Below are 27,787 nucleotides of genomic sequence, written 5' to 3' on the forward strand. Positions count from 1 at the left end.
TATTACAAGGACGACTAGAATGGATCCACTAGGTCGTATAATTTTACTCATCCTACACTATTCGTCGTACTGAGCCGTATTTCATCTACATTACTGCTATACAAGCTTCTCGGACGCGTAAAGATCTTCAAAAGCATTTCACTCCCAAGAAGCAATGTCAAATTGCTACTACGACCGTCAAAAGCGTTAGTTGGTTCAACACTGTGCCAACAAAACATTATGATGTCTTATATGCGACTAACCTTACTGGCCCTGAGGACGATACACTTTTGTATCACTCACCTTTACCCCGCTATTGTTTCTTGATACGCAAATGGTTTTGACACTGGCTATTTATAATAGCCTGGTGACCTGCTGGTTATAGGGTAAGGCTATCGCGGGGTTTCTCAGACCTTTTACTCTTCAGACGTCAAGTGTCACTTACTTTACTACCTACGAGTACAAAAGGCAAGCGAGTGTGAACAATAAGTTTTTGGCAAAAATTTCATTTTTGGTACAAGCTTTTATCGCTGATTGTACTTTTCTTACGACTGATAACTAATACTCATCGAGACAATTATAAAAACCCCTTAACACAATTAGGTTACGTTGTTTCATCACAGAGTTCCTATGGCCACCTCCTGTCTCCATCATCAGATCAGCTCGATGGTACCATAATATTGCATTGTCATCCGATTTATACATGCATGCAAAACTTCAGCTCAATCGGAAACCGGGAATTGGATCAAATTTAACTTGCAAGATTTGATTACACACAGACAGACAGACAACGGTCAGGTGAAACTAAATAAAAGCTTGTAATATAGACCAACACGGTGTCATTCTGATTTAGGTCACATTAGATGGCTAACCAGGAGGCACCTGGGTGGAGAAACAATCTGATTAAAATCGTCCGGAAGCGTTGAATGAGAGCAGAACCCAAATCCAGTCAATCACACAAGTTTGGCACAAGTCCAATCGTTGTTCAAGTTGTGGAGATAGCAGAATAGGACATCCTCCTCCTCTTTGCTCGTTCTCCTGTGCCGAGGGTCGTGACCGCCTAATGGAGCACATGATTCCAGATTTCCAGTCTATCCGATCCCTTACGACTTTTAAGGCATCATGGACCTTCATGGATAGCGATTTGCTAACCTGGTCGGGCCATCGCGTTGAATAGGACATAATATTTGTCAAGTAGTGGATGTCTTTCGGCTGACATGATGATGATTATGAGGTGGCAGACCCTCTAACGTGTAAAGGAGCATGTGTAAACTGTAGAGGGCAACAACTGGCGTGAAGTTTTATAGTTCGTATTACGGTATAGGTACCAAATTCATATGATTAAGCAAATACCCTTAACAATTTTAGTTGGTTCTCAGTGCCATCTGGTACGATCATCGCAAATTACAGACTGTTATACTGGGTAACAAATTTAGTTACTTTTCGTTAGGTGGCGTTAAATATCATGCAATAATTCAATTTTCACCACACCAGCTCGGAAAGGCTTACTTTGCACTTCAAAAACTGATAGCAAAGTTGCATTTTATGCAAATGTGAGGCAAAGTAATCAAATGCAAATTTTGAATTGTTTTCTTATGTTTGCTGGTAGAATTGACTTTTAAATGATGATTTTGGATGATAAATATTGAATAATATTCATTTGGATTTGATTTTGTTTGATATTATACATTTAATATTTGCTTCGGGTTGGTGTGGTGAAAAATTTTGTGTTTCACTCGGGGGCAAATTTAGTTTAACCCTCCTGCTTTGAAACCCTCGCAACGCTCAAGATTCCATTTTTCGAACCACTCGCTACGCTCGTGGTTCAATTTCGGAATCTTTCGCTCGCTCGGGTATCAATATTAGCACGAGCGGTTAAACAACAACTTTGCCCCCTTGTAAAACAAATAACTATTTAACCGTTGCAAACTATCTGGGTTTACTGGAGTCAAAGGTTTTTGGTAATTAATAATAAAAATATGATATTCATTAATGATTTTTATTTTGAGTTTACACATAATTACACCCACTATCGCTTAACGACACAAGTCAACGAAAACAATTCAAAAAAGCCTGCAAAATGCAACATAAGTAATTTAAAAATAATTAACACGTTCAATACCTATAAAAAAAAAACTAAAAATATCGAAACATTTCACAAATGCCATTTACAGCTAAGCACATTGTTTTAAACTAACAATTAGCATACAATAGATGCCTGTTGGGGTCACGGTGGGGATTCGATCCCCGTCGAGGCAACGTCTAAAATACTTAGGTACTTTGTTTTAGAATGTCATTTGTTTAAAATTGTGAGTCTCGAACGCGATTAAGACACTGGGTAAAGCGCAGAACACGGGACCGCATTGGGCAGACGTACTCTATCTGTTGTACTGCATGTTATATGCCTGTGCACACCGGATGCGTATGCGGCATTGCCGTTGATATCTAAGTACTGGCCTTGCCAAATAAGAATGGGGCCAGTACAGCGGTGTGACACCGCTACATCGCGATTGGTTGGTGAGTTCGCATCACGCGTGCGATTGGTAGACGAGCTCGCATCACTGGCGCGATTGGTCGCAATTAGTTGCGTTAGGCTGCACGATTGGCTCGAATTCGCAAGTGACACCGCTGAACTATTTAGTACAATTTTTAGTGCCCGTAAGGCCAGACCTTAGATATAAATGATATGCGGATAAGTGCATGTGCGTGTTGTGTTTTATGGGAGACGGCACACCGCTTGCGTGCCGTGTGCGTGCACATACATCCAGTGAGCTCTGGCCTTCATTGATAATTCGTAAACTTCTTAGATTTTTAGTTGTGAGAATCGTCATTGCGAGCCAGACAAATATATTTGTAAAAGCGTACGATTTTTCACTAAATCACCTGTGTTCTGCGCGTTCATATTTATTCTAAAATATACTATTGATTTTGTTATATGAAAACATTATCAGTGAATTACTATTACGTCTAACGTCAATTAATCATATATTCAGTATTTTTTTCGTATTATATTCCGTAGCTACCAATACAGCAGTACAAAATTAGGTAGGTATAGATTTTATAAAAACTGGATAATTTTTTGACATTGTATTTTATTTCACAATGCCTCTTAATGGGGTTGTGCCAAAAGTAGCCTCGCGTGATTTGTGCACAACCCCTTTTTAAGAAGATAGGACAGGTTTTTTTAAATATGGGTACTTTTAGGAGCCATATACATACTTAGTGGATCGTAACTATGTTTTAAACATATATCTATTCTACCTAGACATATACAGTCAATAGGGTTGACTGTCACAAGTTTGCATAGATGGCGCCATCATAGCCTGCCCCTATCCCTAGTTTAGTTCCATGAGATTTGGCTTAAGGACCTGGACGCTAGGGCGTTAAATAAGAAAAAAACAATCATTTGACACAATTCTAGGGACTGACAGGGCAAACTACGCTGGCGTCATCTGTTAAATTTGACCGGCCGACCCTATTAAATCATCGGAAAATACATTCGAAAACTAAACAATATCAGACTTTCAAGTAAATGTTTAAATTATACATAGCATTTAGAAATTTTAGAATAATTCTACCACCGAGTTATGTACAGTTTAACACACGATCAGACTAAAGTATTGGACCTAGATAATATATTTACAATTCAAGTTACAATATTAGATATATGTACAAATTTCACACATGCGATTTGACCAAAAATAGAATAGGATATTAATGTCAGAAGAAATATTATTTTGGTAGTACACATAAATAGAGCACTGGGTTTGTGGGCCTACCCACTTGTACCATCCCACTAAACCGGGGTTAAGCGGTTAAACCGTTAACCCAGTGTGAAATGGTACTGGTAACCATGGCAACTCCAGGTTTAACCGGTTAACCCCGGGTCAGTGGGATGGTGGAAGTGGCGCTTAGCGTCAATGCAAGAGGCAAAAAGTTAAGAACTGATATCTCAACATAGATGGCGCCACTAAAGTTTAACTCTACTCTCAAAAGTATATAGAGCTACCCCCTTATAAAATTACGAGTCTGAATTAGTTAATTTATGTTTTCTCCCTTTCTTACTAATACATAAGTCAAAATGACAGATAAACACAAAAAAACAAAATGACAGGTAGAGAATGCCTTATGGCATTAAGTCCGCCTTTTGCACTATAAGATTTTTCTTTTGTGCAATAAAGATTAAATAAATAAATAAAGATAAAGATAAAAAATATTAATAGCGAATGGCAATTTATTATTTACAGTACTTTATTTATGAAGCGCTGGTGGCCTAGCGGTAAGAGCGTGCGACTTGCAATCCGGAGGTCGAGGGTTCAAACCCCGGCTCGTACCAATGAGTTTTTCGGAACTTATGTACGAAATATCATTTGATATTTAGCAGTCGCTTTTCGGTGAAGGAAAACATCGCGAGGAAACCGGACTAATTCCAATAAGGCCTGGTTCCCCCTATGGGTTAGAAGGTCAGATGGCAGTCGCTTTCGTAAAAACTAGTGCCTACGTCAAATCATGGGATTAGTTGTCAAGCGGACCCCAGGCTCCCATGAGCCGTGGCAAAATGCCGGGATAACGCGAGGAAGAAGACTTTATTTGTGACCACTAGTGAGAGTTGACGACCGGTCTGGCCTATAGTTCGTTTTTTTTAGCATTAGAAAGAACTTCGCAGAAGTAAGCATGTGGTTCCAAATCCGGCAATTTTAGCGGTAATAATTCGAAGTAAATTATATGTATTGACCGTGCTACATTAGATAATTCAATCATTATTAACAATTAAAGAGCCTTATAATAACTGTACGCTTACTTCTGTGGAGTTCTTTCTAATGCTAAAAAAAACGAATTATAGTGGGTAGTGACCCTGCCTATGAAGCCGATGGTCCCGGGTTCGAATCCTCATAAGGGCATTTATTTGTATGATGATACAGATATTTGTTCCTGAGTCATGGTTGTTTTCTATGTATTTAAGTATTTATATATTATATACATCGTTGTCTGAGTACCCACAACACAAGCTTTCTTGAGCTTACCGTGGGGCTCAGTCAATTTGTGTAAAAAATGTCCTGAAATATAAAAAAAAAAAGTTTTGTAGGTTTTAATATATTACATGATGTAATACTCCTTGCATCTCGCCTCATTACACTGACGGAAAACTGCCTAAAACCATAGAGAAATATAGTAGGAATAGAGTGTTCACTCCATACATCAGATTTGATGTATTTTTTTTCTCTATGCTAAGGGGCTGTCCATAAATAACGTCATCGATTTTTGACGATTCGAATGACCCCGTTTCCTCCTAAGTCATGCTACCATCGTCCGATGTCTAGACCCCCCCCCCCCCCTAATTTGAAATGACGTAATTTATGAATAGCCCCTAAAGCCACAGGACATTTGCCTGGACTAAATGTGCGAAATACTTGAGCAAACAGCTCAACTATGATTACATATACCTACCTATGTTAAATATCATCATAATAATAACAATTATATGAAATCACGTTACTCTGAAATTTTGAACATTGCATTGTGTATCAGAGGGCCTACCGCCAATCACGTTCGACGTGTTGCCTCTCTGTCGCACTTGTAAATTCGTACGTAAGTGTGACAGGGAGGCAACACGTCGAAGGCCCTCAGTAAACATTTTATTTTCATTTGATAACAGTTTATAATATTATTTTCATTTACATTATATTAGGTCTAAATAGACCAAGACAAGTCTGCAACGATTTTGTTGTTCAGTGCAAGTGTTCTATGAAATTATGACGTATAAATTGCACTGCGCGTGCTATCAAAATCACTGCAGACTTACCTTGGTCTACACGGATTATGTTAAATCAAATTGAAAAGAATGCTTTGGCCTTTTTCTATAAAACTGGGTCTTGGCAGTTTTGGACAGCTCTTTTATTTGACAGTAAACTTTAATACATTGAGTACATTTTGTGTCAATAGGCAATTCATCCTCTAACACAATACATATTTAAGAATGATATATTCTTTCTCATTGTATTATACCTAACACTACAATGATGTTAATTTTAATACACTCCTATGACTTCGCCAATTCAATACATTTAAAAAAAAAAGATCAAAAAATACTGATTACATAATTACGGAAATTCCAAAAGTTACGAACATAGTGGAATAAGAATCATAATTTTATTATAAAACCTAATTTTGTTCTATACCATGGTATTTTTTAGTATTATTCAAACTGGAAAGGATGATAAATGTCAATTCAATACAATTTTGCGACATTTGGCATTTTTAGGTTATAAATTGTGACGTTCCACGGCAAAAGGTACCTTATGGCGGCTGGCGCTTACGTAGCATAGCGCCGCAATAATATTGGAGCGGCGTTAATAATAGCGTGAGCGCCAACCGCCATAAAGTACCTTTACCCGTGGGACGTCACAATTGTATGGAGATGACATCTATCGGGCCTTCCAGTTTGAAAAATACTATAAAGTCCACATATAAAAAAAAGTAAATTAGTCCTTTGAAATTCACGTATCGTGTGCGGCACGCCATAGTGAACCTTATGGGAATGCACGACGGTTGATATTGGGTTGTAGCCGCGCGCGTCAGTTGACGTGACTGTCAAAAGGTTGTGGCGAATCCTCTAGCTGTCAGTGCCAACGTCGTGCCATTAATAATCTAACAGATGGCGTTAGGGAGCTAGAGCGCAATTAGTAAGATACCTACATCGCGCTTACGGAGTTTTAAATGTCAGTTGCTATACCGGGTCGTGTGGCCTGTAACATGAGCAAATAATTAAAACATAGATTGCACTCCTCAAACGGTAACAGTTTTGTTCAACAACTTTTAAAAATTATGAAGTATTTAGACTCCCTATTTTTCATACAAAATAAATATTATCTTCAATGGACGCCATCGCCACGCCATTTCATTGTAATTGACGTTGCTTGTCACGTCTTAAACATAACAAAATTCGCAATACATTGCGTCTTAGAATAAACTTTAATGTGTATTAAAAATCACACCACAAGTTATTTTTAAAAGTCGCTGAACAAATGTTGGTCAGTATGAGGAGTGCAGCCTACAGTTAAATTTTTTGCTCATGTTACATGCCATACCCGGTATAACTTCCGACTAACTCTCAGTGGACTTCGGTCCCCAGGCATAACGCCCGCCTGGAGAGAGTACTCTCTATTGTATCTCTACCTCCTACAAGGTTAAGAATCATTATTTTCTTGTCATTTCTATGGTAACAAATAATGAAAACAAATGCAACAAAAGTCGAGATCCAGAAACCAATTGCGACTTAAAACTATTGAGGTCAAATTAAATTATTTATTCTATCATTCCTATGGAACATTAATACCAATTTTATTACATTCAGTACAATTTAGTCATTAGATAATAATTTCATTATGTTTAACTAGAGTTAGACCAAAAAAAGTCTGCCGCCATTTTGACACACGCAGTGTTATTTATACGTCATAATTTCATAGAAGTTTGACGTTTAAAATAACACTTGCACTGCGTGGGCTATCAAAATCGCTGCAGCCTTTTCTTGGTCTAACTCTATTAAAAATTAGGAATACCTGCAGCTTAAGGTTCCAAGACGTATACATTTGGCTTTTTCGTCATTTTTCTATATTTCACAATCAATCAACATTTTACTATAAAATACAAATAAAATAGGCTATTTTACTATAAAATCCCGTGTTATAATCGATTGAATTATATATTAGGGGAGACCGAGATGAGTTGTGACAGAGGAGAGTTGTGACATCGTCGATTTTTGGAATCTATTAACTAGAAACTAGGTCGCAACAGTGTGCGTTTGTTAGCTCGTAGCTTGAACTAACAAACGCGCGCTATTGCGACCTAGTTTCTAGTTAATAGATTCCAAAAAATCGATAATATCACAAGTATCCTCTGTCACAACTCTCCTCGGTCTTCCCTACTTCGTTCGTTCGTTCGTTAGACGGGCACGGGCTCTGCGTATAAGGCCAGTTCATGGGTGTCAGAATCGCATTTAGTGACACCAGCGTGCTTGTGTCATGATTTACATGAAAGGGTGTAGATAATACATAGTCATTACGATACAAATGCGAAAAGTAGGAACTCGTGTCGGTTTCAAACCCTCCTTTCGGTCGTGTTTCAATTTATTGCCACTTTGCCACGCGAATTACCTTTTCGCACGTGTATTGTACAACGTTTTACAGTACATATAGCCCTTAAAATGTTGGACTAGACACGTATTGTCCTTAATCCCGCCGTAGGACGGTAAAGTAGCATTTAGCACCATTTGTACTGTAAAAACTATAACAGAACAAAGGACCATGGGCAACTTTGTATGGAGCCTGGACCCAACGCCAACAGAAATGAGAGTAAGGTAATTAGATAGGTATTTATATGTACTTCATTTTGTTCTATGGGCACCAAGCGGAATTCCATTGCAGAACTGAGAAATTGGTATTTTAGCCAAAATGTCGTCACCCTTATTACCTAGGCAATAGAGTCCAAGTAAATTAATTGCTGCAGGGTAGATGTTCGCGCGCCGCCGGACGAGCACACCGAATGATTTTCCGCGCTCGCCCGGCGGTGGACTCTATTGCCTAGGTAATAAGGGTGACGAATTTTGACTAAAATACCAATTTCTCAGTTCTGCAATGGAATTCCGCTTGGTGCTCATAGAACAAAATGAAGTACATAGAAATACCTATCTAATGACCTAATTCTCAACTCTGTTGGTTTTGGGGCAATTTTGACGCATAGTCCTTTGATGCGATCATTTAGTTTAATTATGACGACCAGTCTGGCCTAAAGGGTAGTGACCCTGCCTATGAAGCCGATGGTCCCGGGTTCGAATCCTGGTAAGGGCATTTATTTGTATGATTATACAGATATTTGTTCCCGAGTGGTTATTTTCTATATACATATGTAATTTATATATTATATATATTGTTGTCTGAGTACCCACAACACACGCCTTCTTGAGCTTACCGTGTGGGGCTTAGGGCAATTTGTGTAAAAATGTCCTATAATATTTATTTATTTATTTAATTATGGCGGTCGGTTGACTGTCATCATATGATGATGATGATGAACGCTTTGAGAAACAATTTAATTTATTTATAGTAAAGAAGCCTATTTTGTTTTACGAAAATGTTTCAATATCTCACCACAGGTATATGTTACAAAAGACGCTTGAATTTCAAGTACAGATCTTGACAGTAACTATCTTCTTACTATAAACTAGTATCAAATTAACATTAAGCCGCGTAATGTACACTTCACTTTGATCGTTCACTTTATTGTACCTTTCACTTTCACTTATCACTTAATACATCCGTCACTTAAAAACTGAGACAGAACTGTTGAGGCGCAATTCTAGACTTTTTTTGGTAACTTGTGACATCGTTGTCATATGACGGCCGTATAACCACACTTAAAGAAAGTACGTTGGATGTTAGGTACTGTAGAAAAATCACAGTAAATGACCTAACAGTTATTTTATACTACACCGGTGGCAAACAAGCATAAGGCTCGCCTGATGGTAAGCGGTTAACACAGCTATGGACCAACTCCAAAGGTATCACGCAAAGAATTCTAAAATACATAGAATTTTTAATTACAAGGACCTTGTCTATATTTTTTCCAAAGTATATATTTACCCCCTTACTCATAAAACTTTACGGGATCCCTTTCTTACAAATACATAAGTCAAAATGACAGATATAGACCAACGACAAAGACGAACGACGAAAAAAGAAAATACGCCCATCTTAAATGCCGGTAACACACTTGCAACCAAGCCTTGGAGGCAAGCCTTATGCTTGTTTGCAACCAATGAAGTATAAAAAAACTGTTAGTATGTTTTTTTATCCTTCTTTTTCTAGATGTATTGCTCGATTGCGTCGGCCTTTATAAATAGTTCGTTTTTTTTAGCATTAGAAATAAGGTAAACAATCTTGATGTTTCTTAATTTAAAAACACATTTTAAAAATAAGTTACGGCAAATATGTAACAATTATAAATCTAATACGTTAATTTATATTCTTCTGCTTTCATAAATGATAGTAACTGATTTTTAATAAGCGTTTTTCAATTAAAAGACATGCCAAAATCGCTTACCTTCTTCCAAGTTCTTTCTAATGCTAAAAAAACGAACTATAGAAACCAGCCAGGAATTCATGTCACAAGTTATCACAAAAAATACCGAATGTACCACTCCGTTCACTTATCACTTAACCTACACAGCGTCACTTCCGCCACTCACTAAAGTGTCAAATTTCACGTATAATGAGTATCTTCTTAAAGTCCCAGGATCATTCGGGCTCCGTATACATAAATGAGAACTTATCGTGGCTGGTTGGGGGGATCACTTTAGCCTCGATAAGGCACTGTACCACCCATGTGGTTGAAACTAGTGGGATATTGTCCTGGTTAGCTTTGTTCTGGACTTCGTGGGGACAGTCCCATTCGGTGACTAAAGCTAGGGCACCCGACATGTTTAGGTCCTCTTCGTTGACGACGCGCGTGGTCGCCCCGACTAGGGTGCACACGCGTTCCCAGAATTTGACGAATGTGTCCTGATCGCCGCACAGGAGGATGACCTTGTCTTTGAAGAATTGGGTGTTGCGTCGGCCTGATGATGGTACCTGTAATAAAAAGCAGGAAATAAGGGATCATCCATTAATTACGTCACACGAATTTCTAGGTTTTTGACCCCTCCCCCCTCCTTGTCACACTTGGTCACATTTTGCAAATCCCTCCCCACCTGGTGTGACGTCACATCTTAGGCAATTTTGTTTTCAACGAAATCGGCAATACTAACTCGGCATTGTTTTTTAAATAAAAAAAAATTTAGGTAAATAAATATTAGTAATTTTATAACACAAAACCAATTAGGAACGAAAATTGCCTACTTCCAAAACCTCATTATTTAAATGTACAGCGAATAAAAAAACATAAATTAATTTTCGGTTACTGATGAATAGTGATGAAGTTAAAATGACGTCACAATGTTTGTGACTCCCCCCTCCCCCATGTCACAACATGTCACATTTTCTTGACCCCCTCCCACCCCCTAAATGTGTGACGTAATTAATGGATAACCCCTAAGTATTCAATGAGTAAATTTTATGCAAATTAACCCGAATTTTGAAAGAACTTTTTTTTAATAGTAATTATGTTGCGATAGAAAAAATATGTTAACTATGTAAGTACCTTATTTAACAATGATCCTCGCTTCATTCGTGGACACATGATGACTAACATACTTAAATAGTCCTTCTGTTTTTAATGTGTATCTAATCACGGCTGTACAGTCGCCATCAGTTATATCGGTGCGGCCAAGGTGCTCATAAATATCAGAACACGCCTCTATTGTCAAGGCGTTAGAGTGCATGTTCAGATATTGTGAACACCTTGGCCGCTCCGATATATCTGATGGCGACTGTACATACTCGTCGAGACACCCCGAGACAGGCCGAGAACCAGTGTGTACATACTGCTCCCTTCTCCTCTCGTCCTAACTAACCCAACAACTTTCTTTTTTTCCAACACAATTTTCCTCGCTTCGCTCGTTGCTTCGCTCTTCACATTTTAATGACTTTATAACTTTATATAGTGATGTCGTTCTACATTGAATGCGTTCTGCGTATGTGTATACGTACCCTATGTCCTGAGATACTATTACAACATTCAACTTGGAAGGCTAAACTCAAGAGCACTAAAAAAGTGTCACTTTAACGAGAATTTATAGAAATTGACCCATGTTTTACAGACTTACCCAGTTAACGAACGCCTGCTTGGTAATAGACCAGCCGGCCGGCAGCGCGTACGCATCGGTGTCCAGCAGCGTGTTGTTCGTGCAGCACAGTATGACCCACTGGTGGGTCACGGACCGGATGTCCGCCGCCAGCGATTGGATGTATTTGGCCGTGAGGCAGGGACGGGGGGCGATCAGTTTGGTGACGCTGTATTTTGCTTTTGGAACGTCATCGAAGTGGCTGAAAAAAAATTTAGTAAGTTTTTAAAGTCCGTTTATTTTAAGGGTTCATTCTTAAGGTTAAATTAAGTAACTTTCTCAAAGAACACCGCTATTCTAATTAACTTCATTTTGGAGATAATGATTTATTTATATCTGATAAGGCCCCTGCGAGCATGTGCTTAGGGCCTTTTTGTTTACATATTGATTACCTTATTATTTAGTGTCAGTTTATACATTTGCCACTAAACGCAAGTACTATCTTAGACGATCGATATTCGAAATGTCATAGATACCTATGTCATAGTTTTCACCACTTATTTTCCATACATCGAAACGACTTCTATTACATGGTGACGTCACGATGTATTGTCATCATGTTAGGAGCGTTTAGTCCTTAAAAAAAATTGTCAACCACCCTATTGTCACAACGCTGTAAGTTGAGGGTTAGACCCGGGACGGGACTTAGCCAAAGCGTACGACACAGTCTCGATCTCCAATTTTCCCATCCTACGGAGGAAACTAAAAGCATATCGGTTCCGGGGGATACACTGTGGTTTACAAGCTACTTGACGGAATGAAGCCGACTTTTCAATATCGGTGTAGATCTTAACTTCCTGACACACCTTCGGCGTACCACAAGGTAGCTTTCTAATTCCTACTCTTTTTCTTTATGTAATTTAATGATAGCCGTTTTTATATGCCATGACAATCATGTCATCACTATTTTAAAACGTTAGAGATACGACATCTGATAATCGCTAGTTGATACACGCGCTTAATAACATGACGATGCAATAAATATACTGAATAATAATAGGCTATGTATTCTACTTTTTTTATTTAATAATGATGAAGTTTTAATGACCGGTTATTGCCAATCTAGTGACATTATATCGGATCGGTTACATATGTTGCTCATTGTCTAGTCACGGTCAGTATAAATACAAATTTCTTGTGAAAATGGGTGTAAATAAAGTTACACTCGTATTTTTACTAAATATATTTTGCGCGTTGGCTTCAAATGAATCTATCAGTGAAATAAAGGTTGCTAAACAAGTCCGAATGAATTTCACGGAACTGTCACGCCAATGCGGTTTCAACGCTAAAGAATTTGAAGTGGTAACTGAAGATGGCTATATATTGACGATCTTCCACATACCAGGGAAGAAGAAACCGGTACTCTTGGTGCACGGTATAGGCGACACTTCGAACACTTGGGTCCTCAGAGGCAACAAATCCTTGGCTATAGCCCTGGCGCGTGAGGGATACGATGTGTGGGCTGGCAACGTCAGGGGCAACCGATATGGAAGGAAACATGTCCTTCTCAATCCGGACACAGACGAGACTTTTTGGGATTACAGCTTTCACGAAATAGGTTACTACGACTGGCCGGCGATGATCGATCGAGTCTTGAAAGAAACTAATGAAGCTAAACTCTGTGCAATTGCTCATTCGCAAGGATCAACCTCTTTCTTAGTGCTATCGTCTCTAAGACCAGAATACAATCAGAAAATAGAATTGCTAATTGCTCTGGCCCCGGTGGCATTCCTCGACCATACAGGACCAGTTTTAGCATCTTCAGTGACGGCAGGGCCTGTTGTCCTTCGGACATTAAAAAATCTACGGATAAATGAATTATTTGCTGATCATAATGCAGAGAAGAAATTAGTAGAACTGCTTTGCTCTCAAGGAGTATTAGGAGAGAATATTTGTTCAGTCGTACCCTTGGGTATGATCGGTGGTTACAATCCTGATGGTATAGAACTAGAATTCGTTTCGGTCATTTTTACTCAATATCCAGCGGGCACTTCTCGAAAGAGCTTAGAGCATTATGCTCAGATATTTTTAAGCGGTAAATTTGCGCAATTTGACTATGGACCGGTGGAGAATCGACGCGTTTATGGGAATGTAACACCTCTAGAATACGATTTGAGTAAAGTAAGTGCAAAAACAGCTATAATGTATGGTGAAAATGATCAGGTAGCAACAGTGATAGACGTCCAGCGCCTTGCCAAACTGCTGCCTAATCTTGTATACAACAAAGCAATAAGCAACAGGAAATGGAACCACGTAGACTACATGTGGAGTAGCGAAGCAGACAGATACTTTTTCAGTCATGTCTTTAAATTGTTAAGTCGTAATGGCTGGTAATGGTTAAAATTAAATTTTAATTAAACCAACGAAAATCATTATTTATTGCGTTGTGTGTGTTACTTTGATATCCACCCAGAATTGATATAATATATAATGTAATATTATAAAATGTTAGCAAAGTAAGCACATTATACGGTAATTCAATTCATATTAGTGCCCCCATCTCCCATCCCAAGGTCGTCCGTTTCAAATTAATACTCAAGCCTGCACTTTGCTACATTGGCATAGAAATAATTAAAAGTTCGCTACATTTGAATGGAAATGGCTGGTAATGACACCCAAAATCATTTAACACATTCAGTGCCGGATTTCCGCTAGGTGGGTTGTCTGTTTGTAGTCGCTTTCCTCTACAACGCGGGAAAACGCTGGGGTCGGCTACGAGCGTAGCGTTACGAACGTTGGCGGTGAACGTGTTAATTGTAAAACAAATAAAAATACGCCTTTGTGTTTAATAAAGTTTTAAAACAGTGTTTTCTTGTCAGAAATCGATTTTCCAATTACTAGTTCCCAAATATGATATGAACTGATATTTGAAGTTGCACAAATTTAACCTTTTCGACGCCGTGTCAAACACAAAAGCTGTCACTCGGACGCCACGTCACCGAAGTGTCAAAACTGAATTTGAACTTTATGCATATGCACGTAGGTCTGTGTTGCTCTGTGACGGATTAATCGGTCTTTAGCGGTCACTCCAGTGTTGCCAGATTAAACGGGCGACAAAACAGATGTTGCTGTTATGTCGTTACATCATTATCACAGCACAGGGTCGCCGTTATGACGCCACTGAGTCGCCAAATGTAGTAGCAGTAGTCAAACACTTTATTGTACAAAACTCAAAACAAAACAGGAAAAATAACATTCGTCATTAGTACAAAGGCGAACTTATCCCTTTAAGGGATCTCTCCAGTTAACCTTTGAGTAATACATAGACTAGGAATCCTCTAGACGGAGTTTAGAGCAATTATTTTATGAAACCGATGCTGCCAAAAATACTGGGGTGCGGGGGACGAGGTGAGCGAGGTCCCGTGTCGTGATTGGTCCGTTCAAACACACGGACGTCACACAAAGACACTTTCGACTCGAAAATGGAGTAAAACTACCGTATATTGTGGCAGAGCTACTATGCTCTATGCTCAGTCTGGAGGATGTCTTGTCTGTGGAGGAATATAAACAGGGTCCTGGGCCTCACCTGTAGACGATGCCGCCGCCTGCCTCCAACTGCTCTTTGAGCCGTTCCTTGTTAAAGGGTCGGTCGGAGAACTCCAGGTCCTCGCAATCTGTGCCCGCGGTCGTCTCGCCATCTTCTTCTGACGAGTAATGCCGCGTATCTTGGCACTGGAATAAAAAAGAAATCAAATTTTAACTGTTGTGAGACATACTATAGTTCGTTTTTTTTAGCATTAGAAAGAACTTGGAAGAAGGTAAGCGATTTCGGCAGGTCTTTTAACTGAAAAACGCTTATTAAAAATCAACAACTACCATTTATGAAAGCAGAAGAATATAAATTATCGTATTACATTCATAATTGTTACATATTTGCCGTAACTTATTTTTAAAATGTGTTTTTCAATTAAAAGACACATCAAGATTGTTTACCTTATTTCTAATGCTAAAAAAAACGAACTATAACATTGAATAATTTTAGGATTTAGACTCACTTGTTTGAGGTCACTCGCGCGACTAGTTTCGTAGAGCCTAGGTCTCCTTTCTCAAGCATTAACAGTGCGACCTCTAGGCGTTTTCTAGGCGTCCGCGCAGCGTGCGACGCGGCGCGTCGCAGTACGCGATACACGGCCGTCGTGAACGCTGCTCGCACTGTCGGTGCTTGAGAAAGGACACCGGTATCGTACAGCTGTGAATTCTTATTAGCATTGTTGGAATCGGGCAAGTGGTATAGCTGTACCTTACATTGAGATTTTCATGATAGTTATAAACAAAATAAATAAATATCTTGGGATATCTTACACAGATAAACCTAAGCTAAGCTGTCTGCTAGGCGACGATATACTTACATAGATAAATACATACATACTTATAAGTTATAATACTTATATTCATAGAAAACACCCATGACTCAGGAACAAATATTTGTGTTCATCACACAAATATATGCCCTTACCGGGATTCGAACCTGGACCGTTCGCTATTTATTACCTTGTCAGACTTGAGTTTCTTCGGCGGCTCAGTACAAGTCAGCAAGAAATGTAGCCCCGCGAACAATTTACTGTCTGGCCCTGGGATTGGGCCTAGAGTCGACACTGTGTCCTCGTCGTTCTCAAATTTGGTTAGTTTGGAGTTCTTCTTGCCGATATTTTGTTTCGCCGCGCCTTTTAGTTGTAGAGGGCCCGCTGAGGACAATGAAAAGGTTAAAATGGCAAATGACTTGTGTCATTTCTGTTGTCGAAAGTTAGGACATTAGGGACCAAATAACCATAATTTTAACAGGCTAAAACAATATTACAATTTTATTAAGTCACCGACATAGCCCACCGGAATAGGAAGCTGAAGTGGCAATGGGCAGGCCACATAGCACGCAGAGAAGATGGCCGATGGGGTCGAAAAGTGCTCGAGTGGAGACCACGGAGTAGCAAGCGCAGCGTAGGACGTCCACCCACAAGATAGACAGACGACCTTGTTAAGGTCGCCGGAAGACGCTGGATGCGGGTCGCTTCCAACCGGCACGTATGGAGGTCCAAGGGGGAGGCCTATGTTCAGCAGTGGACGTCTTATGGCTGAGATGATGATGACTAGCGGTACTGATAATTCCGCTACTCGACGCTAGATGTCGACTGGGAAAACAATAGTCGTTTTGGTACCAAAACTGATGTATGGAGTGGGCACTCATTTCTTACTTTCTCTATGATAATATTCAAAAACAGTATTTTACCTTTAACGCCGTCTATTTTTCGCGGCGTCCGCTGAACCTCCGGCTCTACGCCTCCTCTAATCTGACGGGCGGCGCTGAATTACTGCTTTCGCTCATTTCACTTCTTTAGCTGTCTTAAGAGTATATGCCTAGATTGTCTTGTAATAGACTACCACAGCATGATTAATGATATTCAAAAACAGTGTTTTTCTCCAATATGCTCGGAAATGTTCACCTTACTGTAGCAAAAATACTACGGGAAGTTCTTCGTTAATGTCAAACTCTAATTAAAAAACATCAAACTATCGCTGTCCTGTTCTAGCGGACTGGAAGTAAAAAAACACTACAGTAATAACTTATTACTGTAGTGTTTTTTACTTTTTAATAATAAAAAACGCAAACGGCCAATTATTATTGCCGCGAGCCGCTTCTATACGACCCGATCAGCTATCATTTCACGTGTATGATCGTGCGAATACTGCTTAATAAAATCAAAGATTATTTTTATATTTTTTTTAAATCTCATCCGTGTTCATAAAGCTTATATAGTTTGTCAAAGGACTTTCTCATTTCAAACATAGACAAAGAGAATCATACTATCTTTGTCTTACACTAGTACTAGCACCCAAAAGAAAAGGATGCGTATAGTTTTCCTGGTTCTTACTGACTGAAAAGTTGGTTTGACCAACTATATTGCACAATTATATTGAATGAACGAATACTGAATGGCAGAATAAGTTTGTAACTTTAACTTTTAAAAATTAATTAAAGAGGGAAATTGTTTTTGACATTTTGGATGTGAAGGTTTGATTTGAGTGATGCTTGATGGTTAAATAATAATTATTTTAGCTTATTTCCTCGCATGTTTGGAGAAAAGCACTATATATGCCTCGGCAGGAATAGCAATTCGTGGATTCGTCTTCTTTGTCGGACTCCGCTCCGCGTCGTCCACGAATCGAAACTCATCCACGAATTGCCCTTTCCCGGCCTCTGCAATAATGTACTATTAACTTTGACGCCGTCAATTTTGCGCGGCGTCCGTTGAACCTCCGGTTCTACGCCAGCAACCTCCTCTAGTCTGACGGGCGGCGCTGAATTACTGCTTTCGCTCATTTCGCTTATTTAGTTGTCTTAGACCAACTTGCACCATTCCACTAACCCGGGGTTAACCAGCTAAACCTGGAGTTACCATGGTTACCAGTACCATTTGACACTAAGTTAACGGTTTAACCGCTTAACCCCGGGTTATTATGATGGTACAAGTGAGCCTTAAGAGTATATTGCCTAGATTGTCTTATAATAGACTACCACAGCATGATTTATAATATTCAAAAAACAGTATTTTACCTTTGACGCCGTCTATTTTGCGTGGCGTCCGCTGAACCTCCGGCTCCACGCCAGCAACCTCCTCTAGTCTGACGGGCGGCGCTGAATTACTGCTTTCGCTCATTTCGCTGCTTTCGCTCGCTAAGCGTTTCCGACTGACAGGGGTGCTTTTCGTTTTTACTCCTGGAAAAATAGATTATATTATATTTTAATTCAAGATTTAGCTTTCGTTTTATTTCACTCCGCTACTCAAGTAGGTATTTATTTATCATTTCTAAGCGTCAGCAACCCTAGCGTTGCGCCGGTGCGCGCGGTGCGGAGAGCGGCGCGCGAAGGTCACTCCATTGTATTTTTGTGTGGGTATCAAAACGGTAGGTTTCTTTGAAATACCTAAATATCTGTTCGTATGAACTATTTATTTATTTTCTCAAAAATGGACGGCAAAGTCGACTTTGCCGTCTAAAAATAGGTCGCGAAGCGCGTAGTTTATGGTCAGTCAAAAATTAAAAAGTTATAAACATTGCAGTCTCGATTTTGGGACTGCAATGTTGCATACAAATTCCATTATTTGTCGAGTTCCAAACTTTTTAAAAGTTGAAATGGCCATATCAAATGAAGGCACAGGCCCATTAAACAGCCAAACAGATGATTAGTACCGCGACTATTTAGCTGTCTCAAATAGGTTGGCGTATTTTCGGCAGAAAAATACACTTCTATTTTTTTATTAAAAAAATAAAAAGGCGGCAAGGGCTTTTTTCTGTGAAAATGTATACGTAAGAATGTTGCTTTTGTAAATTATTTCTATGATATTTATATTTCTTGCACCATGTTTGAGAAAAGCACTATATATGACTCGGCTAGAAGGCTACTTGCTGGCTTCGGATTCAATTAAACGGACTCCCAAGGTCGTCCGTTTAAAACGAATCCTCAGCCTGCAAGTAGCTACTTCCGAGCCTCGACAATAATGTACTATTATTTATTTTAAACTTTATTGCACATACAAAAAAGTACAACAGGCGGACTTAATGCCGGTATAGGCAACACAACTACAACAATACTACTACACTACTATACTACTACTATGCGGTACTATTATACAATCTGTGGTAGTAGTGTCAACAAAACGCATCTATTGCGACAGATATGACCGCCAGGTGGCGCAAGATCGAGCAGGCGCCCGTTCCGTAGTGGTGCGCGGCAACTACTACTGCTTGACACCAAAATTGGTGTGGGCTGCATGTACTTGTAGGGACGCGACAAATTTTTGGCAATTAGATGCTATTTAAAGGGCTACGCCAAGAAGATACTGGAAGATTCAGCGTAGATTACTTGAGACCATTCACTTCACATTGTATTTTTTTGGAACTTAATAATATTAATTATTAATATTACCTGATGTGGATGCCTTCGGACTTTTCGGTGACGTCACGCGTTTCTTCGCACTGGAGTTGCCTTTATCCCGCGATCTTGCACTTCTAGGACCCTGAAAATAAGAAATAACTTCATTTTATTACAAGTAAACATATACACAAGAAATAAAATAAGATGCGTAAGGGTGGTCCCCTGTATTTGCGTCTCACATTTGGCTTAATGAGAGAGTGAGACGCAATGCACATTGTACCAAGATATCGTATTTAATTGTGATCATCACGAGTTTTTAGGGTTCCGTACCCAAAGGGTAAAAACGGGACCCTATTACCAAGACTCCACTGTCCGTCTGTCTGTCACCAGGCTGTATCTCATATACCGTGATAGCTAGACAGTTGAAATTTTCACAGATGATGTATTTCTGTTGCCGCTATAACAACAAATATTAAAAACAAAATAAAATAAGTATCTAAGTGGGGCTCTGATACAACAAACGTGATTATTTGCAGCTTTTTTTTTTTTTGCTTAATGGTATGGAACCCTAAGTGCGCGAGTCCGACTCGCACTTTTTATCTTTACCTGTATAATGTTGTCAAGATCTAATTCTCGATGGTGTCGCCGGCGAGGCGTCGCTGGGGAGGTGGGCGAGCGAGGACGAGATGATTCCTTCAGCGATCTCGCCTGGTCTTCTGTTAAATACAGCTCGCTGGCGGTCACCATTACCACTGTGTCGCTGGAAGAAAGAAATAACATATATGAATCAACCATTTGACTAATTATTATTGAAATTGTATGTGTAAGTATTCTTAAAACTTTTGTTTCTAAATTTGTAAAATAATATAGTTAGGTATTCAGATTAGAATGTGTACCTAGTGTACCTACCTTGATTATCTCATTTAAGTGAGCATATTTTTGTGTATATTAATAAAAATTGGGTACTGCTATCGTGAAATCGACTTATCCTCTAGCCGACCATACGTCAAACCTTGCCAAGCAAAATGAAATTTTATTTTGTCAACACAAAGTTCAAATTAGAATGGAACAGGAGACCTTTTTATAGGTCTCTGGGCGGCTAGAGGTTAAATGACTTTGTCAGACTCTGATAAGATAGAGACTGATGCTAAATACGTGCTTGGACAGTGTGAATGGATTTTAACTTTAAAACTCCTGTTAGTTACTCACGATTCGTTTTATCTAAAATTAAGTGAGTAACCCGTTTAAAATAGTGTGAATAAGAAAGGGAGAATAAATGAGACAGTGAAACTGTGACTTATATACATGCCTAAAATGAAAAATTTGTGACCAGAAATGAAAAATTTAACATCTCGAAATTAAAAATTGTTATAAATAAAGTGAGTTTTCATTCACACAAGATAAAGATAAAAACAGTTTATTTTTCAAGTAGCTAAACGTCAAATAAAGCTACAAAATACAAGGAAGAGTAAGACTAAATACTAAATAGCCATAATAAATAACCACCTTCAACTATAAGGCTGAAAGGTTGACTGGTAGAGAATGCCTTATGGCATTAAGTCCGCCTTTTGTACTGTAAGGTTTTTTTTTTGTGCAATAAAGGTTAAATAAATAAATAAGGCACTTTATGAAATGAGATGATTTTAATGGTTAACTTGATTGATTTCTTAATTTTGCAGTACCTAGTCTAATAAAATATTGATCCTAAAGTTGATAGCCGTGAAATAAAATAGAATATCAAAGAAATAAAAAAGCTTACCCATCAGTAGTACACCTATATGTGACAGTACCACTATCATTCTCTTCAACTCCAAGCACCAAACCCGGCTCATAATTCTGCTCCTCATCAACCATTGCATACACCGACTGACCAAGCAACGGCAGAGTCTTCGTATCCCCAAATATAATGAAATCATCCAGCAAAACTTTCGACTGCCCATCGTCAAACTTGATCAAGTATTTATTAGGCTCCGTTATCTCTAAAACTTTTCCTGAATAGTACCGTTTATCCACCCATTTAGCTAAAACTGCAGTGTCAGGAGCATAACCCGGGTACTCCGTCTTAACTAAAGCCTTTTCAACCGGTGTAGCAGGCCTAGGAGATGTAGGTCTGCGTTTCTGTTTCAGCTTAGACACGGACTTTGGAGTTGCGACTAGCGATGATAGCGGTTTCTCAGATTTAGGAGACTTCAAAATCTTTTCGGCATCTCCATTCGTTGGCACCATTTCTGGAGAATTCATCCCGTGCATATATTCTGGCTCTTCCGCTTGAGTCGGTAAGATATTCCTTTTAGTTTTGCTTGAAAGATTCCGTCGTCCTCTAACTCTGGTTTTCTTAAGAGAACTCTTTGGTGTCGCTTTATCAGTTTTGCAGGATTCCTCCGGACTTAGATTCCCGTTGCTTAATGAATCGGTAGAGGGAGTAGTTTGGACGCCAACTGAGATTTTATCGTCACTACACGAACGGTAGCCCTCGAAAGCCTCTTTAGCGTGAGTGAAAACATCAGTTACTTTCTTCAATACAGCATCAAAACCTTTAACTGAGCTGATAGGGTTTACAACTGATTTTCTTGGTGGTTGAGGAACTACGAACGCCCCATCACTAGTTCTATTACTTGAACTTGAAGTAGAACTAACGGTTGATGCGAAAGATGTTCTATTGATAGGTAGATTGATCATACCTGTGCTAGTAACGCTAGAGGGCGAAGTACTGACTGACACATCGCCTAAATACGGGTCGATTGTGAAGCGTTTCGAAAATCTTTGGTATTCGCGACACATATCCAAGCCCAGATCATTGTCCGTTTTAACAACATACAGTGATAGGAACTCGCCGTCTTCATTATAATTTACTAGGACATCGAATATAGGTTGCGGCTGAGTTTCAGATAAAGGATCCGTTCTGCCATGCCCGTTTTGCAGCGGCGATATAGTTGATGGAGTTGTGTTATTACTAACACGAAAAGACTCATTTTTACCACGCTTTAAATTGTTAGTCAGCTTCAACATATCAGGAGTACTGTCACTATCATCTGTTCTTTTCCCCGATGACAATTCAGTTGGTGTCGAGGAATTTCCATTAGATAATTTAGAGATTAACTTTGAAGCAACCGTAGGTAAATGATCAGGACTCGGTGGAGATTCAACACTATCTGTGCTCTCTTGATCAGTGGTTTTGCCTTTATTGAATTCCAGTCTTTTCGGTTGCGAAAGATTGCTCTGATCGGAGTAGTTATAACCTTCGCTTCGAGTTTCATTGATTTTCCCTGGACTTATAATTTCTTCTCTATCCTTGACTAATACTGGATCACTGCTGTAGTTATTAGTAATAGTTTTGGGCAATGCATCGTCATCGGTATTCGGTGATAGTACTAGATGGAAATTTTGCGAATCATTCATTTCAGATCCACTTTCTTCCGCAATAGTTTCAGGAACTTTGGATGGTTCTTTACCTGGATCAATGCTTGGACGCTCAACTATATCGTCTATTTTCAATTTCTTAGGGGTCTTTCTTTCTTTAGTGATATCGACACTGGCTGGGCGGCTTTTAGGCGTTCTTGGTGTTTTAGGTTTAGTGATATCAGCGCTGTTGCTCCTTTTGAGTCTAGGACTGGATCGAACAGGAGTTTGAACTCTGGGTAGGATATCTTTCTTGGCTGCGCTGATGATTTCCGATACTTCTTCGTCGAGGTTTTGTGTGTTGACTGTGAATTCGGTATTATCGAGTTTCTGTATTTTAGCGCTGCCGTCGTCTGCTTCATCTGAGAGTTTCCTCTTGGATTGCAATGTTGGTTTCTCATCTGTAAAATATAATTCGTCTGTTAAATTCTGACTAAGTTAAAGTATCTTATTCTCTTTATTTATTTTTCTTCTTAAGTTAGGTTAATTATAATATGAATATAAAAGTAAAATATAAAAACACTTACAAAACAATAAAAAAAAAGTTATAAACACATTATAAAAAACCTAACCTAGGGTGCCGCCGGCAGCGGGGCAGGGCCCAAGCTGCCGGTGGTCAGGGCCGCAGAGTGAGGAATCGACGTACTATACGCGCCGTGTCCAAAATTACCGCCTTCTGCATCTCGCTAGGTGGTTGGATCAAGGGTCAGTCTCTCGACCGAGGTCTCTCTTATTATGTTTATTGTTTTTTTTTTTTTTTTTTAGTTTAAACTATTTAAATAATGTTAGTGATTAATTCTTTTTTTTTTGGAATAGGTACCTGGTTTGCATGGTTGCCATCAGAGTGGCCAAGATGCTTAAAATTATCATATCACAACATGTACTCTGACGCTTTCACAATAGAGGCTCGTATAGATATATTGGAGCACATTAGCTTCTCTAAAATATATTTTATGGTGGCTGTACAGTCAAGGTCTAAAATAACTATACGGATAAGGGCCAAAAATATATATACATCACCTTAGTGTGTAGGCAACAAGATCGTGTAAACATATTTTTAGGGCTTTATTAGACCTTAAAAGTGCATACCCAATAATCGTACGCGGATATCACGCTGATAAGAATTCGCACGTCGCTCCGGTTTATGAGCGTGACAGTGCTATACAAGTATATCCATGTCCCGCTCGCACACCTGACCTGAGTACGAATTCGCATCCAATGTCAAGACTTACCTTTCCCTTCAAGTGGTTCTTCTTTGCTATCGTCAAGAAGAATGGCTGACGTCTGAAAATTTATAAAATTCACGTTACACCCAGTTTTCATACCAGATCAAAATATGAGCATTAAGGTGTCATTTAAAAACTACACTCTTTTGCCTTAACTCTTTTAGAGTTTAAAGCCGAATGAAAGACGGCTTCCTATCATTTCCAAGAGATTCAAAACAGAACTCGCAAAACATAGTGAAACATAAATTATTGTATAACATCTTTATTTGACCTATGTTTACAAATAAATTTTGATTTTAATTTTAATTGATTTTAGAAATCTGACCACACGTGACTCCATATGTCAAGCTGAGACTTCAAGGGTCAGACAACGCAGGTCATGCTAGGCTAGATTGTGTGGTGAAATGGGCCATTCCCACTATTTACCACCAAGTTGTTTCTCAGTGGTAAAAGGTGAGAAAAAAAAAATCCGAGCTGGTAACAACCAGTGGTAATGAATAATTAGTTGGTGGCAATAAGATGTTAATAAAATAATAAATCATTTACAAATAAGATATAGATGGTGAAGCAAATCTTGTCAGTAGAAAAAGGCGCGAAATTCAAATTTTCTATGAGAAGCTATCCCTTCGCACCTACATTTTTCAAATTTGCTGCCTTTTTCTACTGACAAGATCTGCTTGACCAACTTTATATACTAGTGGTATTACTAAACGAAATTAAAAATTAGCTTAGATCTATAATAGGCCCTCGAGGCATTGTAACAAGCTGGCGGCATTTCCTCGCTGTATCGCAATGCTGATACATTGTGCAAGGTAGCCTCCAGCTCTTCGGTCCCTGATATTTTAATGTAAAAAAATTAAAAAATAACATACTTCATCCTTCCCCAAGTCAGCATCTTCCTCCGGCTCGTAAACAGGGCTCTCTGGGAACAGCGGCTGTGACGTGTTACCGTTTGTCTTTACTGCATCTCCGGAGGACAGGCCTTGAGGTTCGGAACAAAATAATAAAATAAATAAATAAATATTATAGGCCATTGAGTTAAAGAATTAAGCTTATTAATTAACTGAGCTATCTGCGACTGGGGGCTGTCCATAAATTACGTCATCGATTTTTGTCGATTTTTGACCACCCCCCCTAAAATCATCCAAAAATCATGTCTCGTTTCCTCCTACCCCATGTTACCATCATCCGATGTCCAGACCCCCCGCCCCTAATTTGAAATGACGTAATTCATGAATAGCGCCCTGCCAGATTTATTAAGGATCAAGGGTCTTTACTGTGGACATTACAAAAGTTTACGATTTAGATACATTTGTCTACAACTTTCATCATTCAGACAACAGCAGAAGTTGCTAAGCAGTCGAAGTGTTCAAAATTAACTTGATGCAACTTTATTGTTAAGAAAATGTCAAGATAACTTTGAACACCTCGTCCGCTTAGCAACTTCTGCTGCTGACAGCACAACAGTTAAGAAGTAGAAGGCTTTAACATGTCTATAAGGTTAAGGCCTGTAAGCCTATAAATTGGTTTATTTTATAATGTCCACAGAAAAGATGCTTAACCTTAACTTACTAAAAAAGTTTTTGTCCCTAATTTTTTACTTTATTTAAAAATATACAACTTACTTGAAAGGCCAGTCATTATTACACTTGACTTATTGACACTTGCTTATGTCAATAAATGGTCTAATAAAAAATAATTGTCTAGTTTACCATACTTACATTATACCAGTAAAATAAATAAATAAATATAAATATTCTAGGACATTCTTACACAGATCGACTAAGTCCCACAGTAAGCTCAAGAAGGCTTGTGTTGTGGGTACTCAGACAACAATATATATAATATACAAATACTTAAATACATAGAAAACAACCATGACTCAGGAACAAATATCTGTATCATCATACAAATAAAGGCCCTTACCAGGATTCGAACCCAGGACCATCGGCTTCGCAGGCAGGGTCACTACCCACTAGGCCAGACCGGTCGTCAAAAACCACCAACCACCAACCAGTGTATAATTTTACACTTTTAAAAACAGGTACAGTCCCCATCAGATATATCGGAGCGGCCGAGGTGCTCAAAAAAATCTGAACACTCACTCTAACGCCTTAACAATAGAGGCGTGTGCGGATGTTTGTGACTACCTTGGCCGCTCAGATATATCTGATCTGATGGCGACTGTACCTAGGGTTGCCAGATCGAAAGGCGCTATTATCGGGAAAAAATATGAATTTCTCGGGATTTTGGGACTTAAGTCGAGAAAAAAAAACATTTTAATTAAAGTAATTGTATTAAAAACAACGATATTTTACATTACCCTACTACGACTACGCACTACGTCAGCTGCTCTGCCCATTATTGAAATTATTGTTTTATAATGTGAAGCTGTTTTTCAGGACAATTTTCACTTTGTCGGGAATCGGGAACACATGCTAAAAATCGGAAGAATCCCGCCAAATCCCGACCATCTGGCAACCCTAACTGTACCAACAGAGCTATGATACTTGTTATTTTTAAGTTTAAAGCGAACCTCCAATATGAATCTAGTATGAAAAAAACCTTCCAGACCAATAGTTACATAATTATAGGTTCTAAGTTCTAATTTACATAAAAAACCAGTCGAGAGTTCGAACTCAAGGACCTCATCATAAAAAACAGAACTTGTAGGAACTTGTCAAGAGAAATGTAAATATTTTAGGTTAGATTTCTCATATTTTAACTTTAAAAAATTCAGGTCATTTATCAAAATGACTGATATTTGCTCTTGAACTAAAAGATATATGCATTAAACTTGTAATAAAAGGACTGTTGTTGAATTGTTTTCATAAACAATAAAAGATTAGATATGAATGCACTTGTAACCTATGTTAGCTAACAATATTGATGTTTGGATTATAACCCGACCAAGTAATAAGGACTGAATGACAGAGAAAAATTGGGCAAGGCAAAACGAAAATCGAATGTGTTTCGTTAAAATTAAGAATTTTAAGTACTAAATATCCCGAATTGTTATATTTTTCAAAGAATACTTAAGTAAAACAAAAGACAACTGAAGAAAGCCCATTGAAATTCATGCCATGTCATAATTACATGAACGACTTCTGGATTTTGGCGGTTAATATGCTTGAACGTCAAGTCTCATTGAGATAATAAAATGAATTTAGCATTGAAAATACTCTACTTACCCGTCTCCTGGGGGTCGGACTCCATGGCTGATAGCTCTCTTAACACGACCAGAGTTTAGTGTTATGATATATCTATGTATTCAAGTCAGAAATGACGAGATTCTACACTCAAAACATCTGTCACTCCGTAACACTAGGCATTTTTGCAACTAAGCAATTAAACGGAGAAAGTTTTCGTGACCAAGAGCTGGTATTAATACATAACGATCAATATTTCACAAAGAATATTTAAAAGGGCAAATATGTTACGAAGAAATACACGTGAAGCAAAAACACCGACGAAAGAAAGTCAAACAGTCGGCCGCTCGGCAGCCCCGACCCGCTTGCTTGTTGATTTTTAATGTTG

The 27,787-nt window shown here is 38.7% G+C and overlaps 1 protein-coding gene across 1 annotated transcript; it reads right to left on the bottom strand.

Annotated features, from left to right (window-relative positions):
• Positions 1-1,962: 1,962 nt before the first annotated feature.
• LOC134669386 (TP53-binding protein 1-like) lies at positions 1,963-27,787 on the bottom strand. Its single transcript, XM_063526907.1, has 11 exons — positions 27,442-27,787; positions 25,123-25,232; positions 24,257-24,308; positions 21,385-23,425; positions 20,232-20,385; positions 19,677-19,767; positions 18,306-18,467; positions 16,247-16,440; positions 15,282-15,427; positions 11,738-11,957; positions 1,963-10,604 (listed from the first exon to the last, which is right to left on the bottom strand). The coding sequence occupies exons 1-11, from the start codon at positions 27,464-27,466 to the stop codon at positions 10,272-10,274; spliced, it is 3,528 nt and encodes a 1,175-aa protein (XP_063382977.1). The 5' UTR covers positions 27,467-27,787; the 3' UTR covers positions 1,963-10,271.

This window comes from Cydia fagiglandana, chromosome 12, assembly GCF_963556715.1.
Source record: "Cydia fagiglandana chromosome 12, ilCydFagi1.1, whole genome shotgun sequence".
Lineage (NCBI taxonomy): Eukaryota > Metazoa > Arthropoda > Insecta > Lepidoptera > Tortricidae > Cydia > Cydia fagiglandana.